Source organism: Perkinsus marinus, assembly GCF_000006405.1.
Source record: "Perkinsus marinus ATCC 50983 genomic scaffold scf_1104296973568, whole genome shotgun sequence".
NCBI lineage: Eukaryota > Perkinsozoa > Perkinsida > Perkinsidae > Perkinsus > Perkinsus marinus.
Window position 1 is genome coordinate 57,387 of NW_003201384.1, and position 8,274 is coordinate 65,660.

At 45.6% G+C, this 8,274-nt stretch overlaps 3 protein-coding genes across 3 annotated transcripts in view; 1 reads left to right on the forward strand and 2 right to left on the reverse strand.

Moving 5' to 3' along the window:
- The window catches only part of Pmar_PMAR012901 (hypothetical protein), a gene marked incomplete at both ends in the record, with an annotated part of 3,331 nt that extends 1,694 nt beyond the window's left edge, over positions 1-1,637 (reverse strand). The window contains 10 exons of the mRNA XM_002766124.1: positions 1-44; positions 423-559; positions 606-681; positions 723-825; positions 873-942; positions 985-1,090; positions 1,143-1,256; positions 1,305-1,412; positions 1,455-1,570; positions 1,626-1,637. Of these exons, the coding sequence (XP_002766170.1) occupies positions 1-44; positions 423-559; positions 606-681; positions 723-825; positions 873-942; positions 985-1,090; positions 1,143-1,256; positions 1,305-1,412; positions 1,455-1,570; positions 1,626-1,637 (886 nt within the window). The remainder of the gene's footprint in view (positions 45-422; positions 560-605; positions 682-722; positions 826-872; positions 943-984; positions 1,091-1,142; positions 1,257-1,304; positions 1,413-1,454; positions 1,571-1,625) is intronic.
- Positions 1,638-3,497: 1,860 nt separating this feature from the next.
- Pmar_PMAR012902 (conserved hypothetical protein) lies at positions 3,498-4,941 on the reverse strand (the record flags this gene model as incomplete). Its single annotated transcript, XM_002766125.1, has 3 exons — positions 3,498-3,701; positions 3,742-4,396; positions 4,853-4,941. 3 exons carry the CDS (start codon positions 4,939-4,941, stop codon positions 3,498-3,500), a joined length of 948 nt encoding a protein of 315 aa, XP_002766171.1.
- A 314-nt stretch (positions 4,942-5,255) lies between these two features.
- Pmar_PMAR012903 (beta-1,3-n-acetylglucosaminyltransferase, putative) lies at positions 5,256-8,258 on the forward strand. The gene is made up of 11 exons (XM_002766126.1): positions 5,256-5,520; positions 5,623-5,728; positions 5,807-5,906; positions 6,149-6,310; positions 6,358-6,416; positions 6,468-6,582; positions 6,636-6,719; positions 6,769-6,877; positions 6,921-6,994; positions 7,057-7,209; positions 7,267-8,258. The coding sequence occupies exons 1-11, from the start codon at positions 5,275-5,277 to the stop codon at positions 7,952-7,954; spliced, it is 1,896 nt and encodes a 631-aa protein (XP_002766172.1). The 5' UTR covers positions 5,256-5,274; the 3' UTR covers positions 7,955-8,258.
- The last annotated feature ends 16 nt before the right edge of the window (positions 8,259-8,274 follow it).

Below are 8,274 nucleotides of genomic sequence, written 5' to 3' on the forward strand. Positions count from 1 at the left end.
GTCGACGACGGTGCGTGTCGATCTCTTTGAGGGCAATTCTGTACCTGTAGGATAACGAATCCATTATGGATGTTTTATTCATAATATACGTTGATTCATGCATAACAAACTATCTCTCATTTACTCCCGAACGAACACCAATCTTGGTATTGAAATATACAGGAGGTTCAGAATAACACTTAAAAGCTCGAGGCATTGGATCTTGGAACTACTAGTCTGACCAACACCCTTAAAACTCATTGGGCCTGGACAATTCGACTGATCCCTCGAGCGCTAATGTGCATCGAGTCTAACTAAGCCGTGCTGTCGTAGCAGGCGTTGGCCTTTAAACTCACACACACACCCTTACACATCGAATGGCAACAGGCTACATTCCATCGATACCAGGCTTGATATTTGGAGGGCGACGGTAGCACTACTACATCTTATCCCACCGCTTGCCGGTGACGATGAGCTCTCTGACTCCCGTGTCACCGCCTCCAGATTTCCCAGACTTGGCAATACCATTCATCACGAAGTTGAAGAGATCCCCAGTAGGATGGTGAATACCGCGCAAGTTCTGATTACCGTAAAACATACATGAAATGGAGTAGAAGTGACAATACCAATATTTCAGTGACTCTGCAAGTCGTTGGGTTGATTGCCACTATATAGTATGGATAAGAGGGCGGTATCACAGACCTGCGAGCTCTGATGCAATACCATAATTCCCACAATTTTACATGAAAATATTCACATAGAGTATACCATCAATCCACTCCATTTCATTGAGCCTTCCAACAGGGCGATCTTTCCCATCACCGATATCCACCACTACGTTACACTCTGAGATCGCACGCATAAACAATTCGACATGAACATTGTAGTAGTACTCGACAACTCCTTGAAGTCTTCAACGTTTAGTGTGTAAAGAGTATCGCTACCATCACTCGAGTAGAGAACCTGGACAGTCACAATGCTCTTGTTTTCCTATCAGAGCAATACCTTCTTGTCAGCATCATAAGCCAGGCCCCATCCAACATGAGGATACTCAACTGACTTCAACTCTTTACCACTAACAGCATCAATAATATACGCCCTTTTATTCATCCTGAACAACGCCACTATCATCAACACAACTATCACGTACTGCTCCCTCCTACCATGTCAAGGCATGAATTTTCCCTTTCTGCGCAACGGTAATCCCCTCCGCGAACTCACTGGCCCTAAACTTGTATATTTCCTTGCCATTACGCAAGATACGAGACTCCTTATACCTGCATCGCAATCTCCATAACTTTTCACTCTCACGATTGCTCTCCTACCAACCGCAACTTTCTAACAATGCACCATCATAGGGGTCGTATTCAAGTCCTTGAGTGAAACATCTAGGGTCATGTGGCATCTCCTCTAACACGTCGTAATCGTAATACCTACAGAGTTGCTAAGCTCTACTACACATCCAACACACTCACTTTACTGGAGGCTTCTCTACAGTGAGAATATCATCGATCCTCCTCGAATTCAGCGATGAACTTTTTGTATACCACGCCAACAACAACGCCACGATAAGGCAAGGCACACCGATAGTCTACAACGACCACGCGTCCCATAGTAAAATTGAGCGGTCATATACGACTGCTTACCTTGAAATACATTGTAGATGATCGAACCTTGAAAAAGCATGTTATTGACAGAGCAACAGAATGATTATACCTTCGGCGTGCTCGCTGTTTGATCGCTATCCGCTGTGGTTACTGATGGCTGCCCTCTCCGTCTCCTATGAGACGACGACGGCATAAACAGGGTAGGCAAGACAAGCTCTAGAGTCGATGCTTAGGAGAGATCAACAAGCTGCTCAACGCAAACGGTTCGAAGGCTCTCAGGAACTTCGATGTTGATAAGATGATGACTGGTACAATCAGCGGAGTTGATGGTAGCAGGTTGTAAGCACCTATCAGCGATGATTGAGCGTTTACCTATATCACATCGAGATAAGTCCTGCGATATGAACTTTTGCGGGAACACCAACCACACGAGGGAGCCGTCAAAGGTCTCCGATGAGCTAGTGAGCACGCTATACCGATCTTGGTTCGAGTATGTCTCATTGTGTATCCACGTCGTTCCGTGTACCGAGCGATGCGAATCCGACATGACTGAACGTGAAAACTGGCATGCGTACTGGATTCCGAAACTACATAGAAGGAAGCACGGATTGGATACGGAAGCTATCATGGCTGTTGTGAGCGCTGGGATGAGACGACCTGAATCGCAAGACGCAAGAAACTGAAACTCAGAAAGAATCCGCATCACGGAGTGTTGATGATATCCGGTTCCGCTTGCAAGAACTTCTAGATATCCATTTCTGAGTCGACCAATAATAGGATGATCACGAGGCATACCCCGAAAATAGCCGTCGGTCCGCATACTTTCACAACAGGGCTAGTGAGCGATAGTAGTCGATGCAACTTCACTAGTCTGAATCGAGCTCCAGCAGAGCGATACCTCAACCATTGCTTTTCCGACAACTCAGACTAACGTCACAGTAACGCAGCACGACGAGAATGTCGAGGTTGAACTGAGTGAAACCCGACTGCGCGAATACCTTCATAATGCCCTGCCAAACATTAGGTACCGAGCCTTATATCACACGGGAGGAGAGGGCCGGGAAGGTTCATGCGGGTACCTATTGTCCGGTTGGCTATACGAAGACGGAACTTATGGACCACGAAAAGCCACAGATTGCACTTGAGAGGAGGGTAAGCTTGCGTACGGTAGAATAGATCGACACAACTACGTGTCTACACGAGTCTAAGCAGTACTGGATATTGTAAGTTAGAGTAGGGAAGATCAACTCCTAACAGTTGAACGACATCACTTCTACTATCCTAAGACACCATAACAAATCGTAAGATACCATCATTAGAAGCGATAAGATACCATCATTAAAAACAATAAAATACCATCATCAAAAACCGTGAGATACCATCATTGAAAACCGTAAGATACCATCATTAAAACCGTAAGATACCATCAATGGGAAACCGTCAGGTACCATCGTTCAAAACCTTTAGCTTCCTCCATCAGAGGCCGCCCCCTACCTTTGAATGCCTAAGACAAGGCTCATGTCACATGATAGACGATTTCAGTGCGCGGAGGAAGTGCCTGCCGTAAGCTGCTAGTTCAAACTTCACAGCGACCGTCACCATCCCAGTGAATAACAACACGACACATAGCCGAGATCGCACGCAGAAGGATATTCATGGTGACATCACAAGGTGAGGTAGGTTGTACTCGTTAAGGTTTGGACGATACACACTTAGGTTGAGTTTGTTTTATCTGCCAGATAAGTTGATACGACGTATACGCTGGTGGCGGTAGTGGCTGCTCGTACTGACAAGAATAACGTCATACGAACTCACCAATTGAGTATTACATTTCCGAAGATCCATGGATGGGTATTGTACGGTGAAGTGAAGAATGATGTTGGCACGTTTCCGATTATCTTGAATGGTTTATCACAAGGTGCTGACCCGACGATTGGCGTGCTCCTGACGGACGACAATGATAGTACTCTCGTGGACTAAGGTAGGAGTACTCGCTCTTGCATGAATCATCTTGTATGATTTCATCCCCATCAATGGGACTAGCCTCCTCCTCGGCAGATGCTGATCCAGCATCTGCTTGTGGAAGAGCGACCTCCTCCTGCTGCCGACCTTCCTCTAACCCTTCCAACACCGGCACCTCCCCATCCATTACTACCATCTCTCCCTGCTCCTCAACAGTTACCTCTTCCTCCCTAGCCACTACAGTCATGCCCTCCTCCTCCGCTTCCAACTTCCTTTCACCCCCCTCCTCCTCTCCCATAGCTTGTCCTCCTCTCATCCCTTCATACCCCAACTCATCGCCATTGTTCACTACCATTACTGCCTCTTTCTCCTCCTCGACCACCATTTCCTTCTCTCCCTCCTCTACCACCGTTCCATTCTCTTCCTCAGCCACCATTTCCTTCTCTTCCTCCTCAGCCACCATTTCTTCATCCGCCTCTACCACCGTTTCCTTCTCTTTTTCTACCCCCAGTTCTCCCTCACCATCTTCTCTCTCTTCCTCATTCCCCATTTCCCCACTGCTTTTCCTACTACTCCCCTCCACACCATGCCTGTGTGTGATAGGTGTAGGAGGAGGGAGCTCGGCAGTTAGAGCCTCCAAGGCCCGTCTCCCCGCAGCCTCTTCCTCATCACCAATAGTCGGCATTGGTGCATCCGGATTCAGCACGCCTGTCCGCCTCTCATCCCATACAGCCTGGTAGAGCTCCTTCAGATCATCTAAGTATATCCGTCCCGTCTCCTCTGGATCCAGTTCGTCCAATACTATCGCATAGAACTCCTCCGAGAGAGGACTACGCAAACCGTGGAACCTGACCAAGCCCGATGAGATCAGGAACATTGCGATTCATCCTATAGCTGTTTATTATGCAAATTCATCATCGATTCAATCAATGTGCGGAGTATGTACATGATCTGTAACTCCGGATCTTCTTGTTCCACCAGAGATACGAGATACATCAATCCCCACTTCAATCAACAGGCTGAGCACTCTACCTGTTGATTATGGCATCTATTAACGGTAATGACTTGAGTACTGAAGAAGTGGGGAGTGATGTATCACGTATCTCTGGTGGACCAAGAAATTCCGGAGTTACATGATCAACCACATGTGCTGGTGATAGTATGAAGATTGCGGGGAAATACTTGTTGGTTTCTGTACACTTTTACCCGAATTCATGCATAAACTTTTATAACGATTGAGTTCAGCCGAAAAGGGTGAGCATATATCCCAACACTTGATTCGATCACCCAAGGTATGTCAGTACATTCTAATAGCATCACAGAAGCCATTGCATTCCCTGTCAGTGAGGGCACCATCACCATTCAAATCAGCTTGATCGAAGAGTTCTTTCATCTGCCAAGAGTGATGAGCTGAGACACCTCATCTTAGGGTACCTCATCGTCATTCAGCGGTAAAGCGGTCGCTGATCGTATTTGTCTACCTCCCATTGCTTTCACGCATGAATGCAAAACGTTGAGGGGTGTGGTCGTAGCGTTTTCGCGCGCGTTAAAACGCTCAAGTTCTGGAATGACTAGCGCAAGCTCCGACGATTATACTTTGGTGTCTCGGCAACTAATACTGGCTTGATGTCGCTTCCATTAATTATGCTGGGTGATGGAGATGTTGGGGTAGTATTGGAGTATGATGATGATGTTGTTGATGTTGGTAGTTTCTTTGCTACCTAGAATGGCAGTCGGTACAGTCTGCTGCCGTACTCGGCTATTATTACTATTATTATTAATAACCAATCTTAGTATTGGTCCTGTTGCTGCTGCTGAGGTGAAGGGATCATTAGAGAAGAAGGCTACTCTTGAAGGACCATCGAATGATTGCTGGGATTTGGTAATAGTAATACCGAGTCATATAACAGAGTTCTCGAGGAGATGTGCAGTAAGAGATGGATGGGCACGTCAATTGAGGGGTCATGAACAGGTAGTAGTAGTAGTAGTAGTAGTAGTAGTAGTAGTAGTAGTAGTAGTAGTAGTAGTAGTAGTAGTAGTAGTAGTAGTAGTAATTGGATATTATTAATATTAGAATAACCGTGGTGGTCTACGAAGTATTAAATTACTATTTACTGTTGGAGCACATTATCCTGATAATTATACCAGGGATACAGCGATGGCCGAAATGAAGCAATTCGGTAATAATAATAATAATCAACAACAACAACAACCAGCATACCACTCCTCTGCCAAATCATCATCGTTGTTCCACTCAGGCGACATTCTACAGCTCCCCGAGTGGTTCGAGGATCGGTATGATGCCCTCGGTACCAAAGTGCGGTTATCTTTCCAAAGGGCCGTGGACCAACTTGGAAAGTAGTATAAGTGGAAACAATAATTAAGTGTTCACTCACCAATCTCAATATGCTGTCCTCCCCTCGTTCTACAGTGGTTACCACCTACGTCTTCTGACTAGCTCAAAAATGTCCGAATTTTGTCTTTATAATTAACGTCATGTGACTCCTCCGGAATGCTCTGTGAATCCTTATTGTTCTACGACGATCGTAGTGGAAGTGACGAAGGTGTGGTATGAAGATATGTTATTATTGGTTGATAAGGTTCCGACTGCTCCTCAAAGCGGATACCGACAGCTTTGTGCACGTGGATAGGCTACTTGACTTTATAGATCAGCATGATATGTGGAATAAGGAAAGGGTATATGCAGGATCCTTCCGGCACGCACCAGTGATGTGGGAGCCGGAGAATAAGGATCATAAATGGTAATGATAGTGGTAGTAGTTGGTGTAGTAATAATAGATAAGTTCAGGTTTGATGCTAAGTTTACTCAAATGACCGGCCTTACTCAGTATCCATGGAATGCTCAGGGTAATGGTAGTAGTAATATGATGGTAATGATGGTAATAGTAATCGTTATAGGAGGTGGTTATGTTATATCATATCAACTTGCCAAGTACCTAGCCCATCCACCATTACAATTAAAGTCATGGACGCATGAAGATGTTGGTGTAGGAGCATGGCTTATGGCATTGGAGTAATACCAACAACATCAACATTATCATCAAAGTCCATCCAGCGTCTTGTCAGCCATGAACAGATCGAGATGCCGGTCAGCTACGCCGAGCCGGAATGCGGGTGTGGAGCTGAGTGTTGGTCCGGACCTAGCATACCGTACTATGATACATTTTACCGCGCGCCACGAAATTATATGCTGTTTTAGAGAGCCTGTGATCGACCATTACGTGCCGGAGTATTTCCAACGATGGCGAGAACGACGATATGAGATTTTTGGGGATTCGTGTTGGACGCCGGAAAATGGGGAGGAAGAGGTGGCTATTGAGTGATGAGGAAATTTGATGAATATTGTGTCAGACGGTACCATCCGACATTTTACTTGGTGATAGAAGTGCGTATCCTCCCATTGTTATGGGAGTACTTCAGCATCGGTAAAATGGGCTAGTATTGGACCTGTTTTGAATCTTTGTATGGTGAACCTAAGATATTTTAGATATTACCTGAGTCCATTGATGGCCTTTGGTGAGGAAACTCTCCTTGATGACCATTCGGATACACGTTTGGGTGTGTGCGGTATCACTTTTACATGGAGTAACCCTGACAACGATGGAATAACGAGTAACGTTCCCTTTATGGGGAGTAAGGAGTAATAATGACGGGTGCAGGGATCGAACCTGGGTGGATTGATTATCGTTGTGTTCAGTTCTGGTATGATGGTATGTCGTGGTAGTGATGGGAATCTTTATGACCAACTTGAGTGTACTACTCATCGTCCTGCAGATGAGAATAATAATAACGATGATGACGAGGAGTGGTTATTAGTTGATAATAAATCCACTCTGGAGCGGTTACCTGTTACCTTATCTGATGTGCTATTGACTAGGACTAGATTGACCCTATCCCAGTGTAAGGAGTTGGGCAGGTTCCCTCAGGAGAAGGTGGTAAGGGCTATTGGGTGGGTCCCGACACAGGATGATGATGATGGACGGGGGACTTGCCGAGTATATGCTGAGAGTAGTAGTGATGATAGTAATGCAACTGAAGTGCAACCGTTGCTGTTAACTGAAGTGCCATTGGTGATGGAAAGTGGGAGCAGCTCATGGACGAGCAGAGAATTATTCTACCAACGAGATCAGAATCATCGGCGACTTCCCATTGAGTCATCTAAAGCGGCTGTTCAGATCGGTCGAAATATCGCTCATTATAAGTGGTATAACTCGTTGATGAGAAGTATAGCGCATCTAGTGGTCGTGGTTGTTCTGGCGGGAGTGATGGCAGTAGTATTGACGATTGTCGTACCAAGGCTTGGTCGACTTTCCCCTTTTTATCCTCTTCTTGGTGTCCGTAAAACGAATTTATTCCGTATCTCACCACGTAAGAATAGTCGGTGAGAGGGCAACTCATACTCATCATACTGTTTGTGCTGATACTAAGGATTTGTATACTAGTTGTAGTAGCAATTTCAGTGCATCTGTGTATGTGCTTAATATAGTTGCTAATGATAATAATAGCAGTGCATCATAGTCAACTTTTTGTGACCATCACTGGTCCGCGTTCCCAAGATCTATTCTGTCGTCACTGTACGTATTGTCCTTGTGGGGTATTTCCTTTCTTTCGTGGGATCTACAACGATATCTATCGCCGCTGTAGGGTCCCCCGTATAGTCGCCATAGTCGCAGCAGGAGTATCTATCCAGTGGTGTCTTGGTTGT

Excerpts from the sequence above, each read along its gene's own strand:
- Pmar_PMAR012903 (XM_002766126.1), top strand. The coding sequence starts at position 5,275 with ATGGCAGTCGGTACAGTCTGCTGCCGTACTCGGCTATTATTACTATTA. Across the intron at positions 5,907-6,148 it reads GCCGTGGACCAACTTGGAAA|GTTCCGACTGCTCCTCAAAG; the intron begins GTAGTATAAGTG and ends TTGGTTGATAAG. Across the intron at positions 6,311-6,357 it reads GAGAATAAGGATCATAAATG|GTTTGATGCTAAGTTTACTC; the intron begins GTAATGATAGTG and ends AGATAAGTTCAG.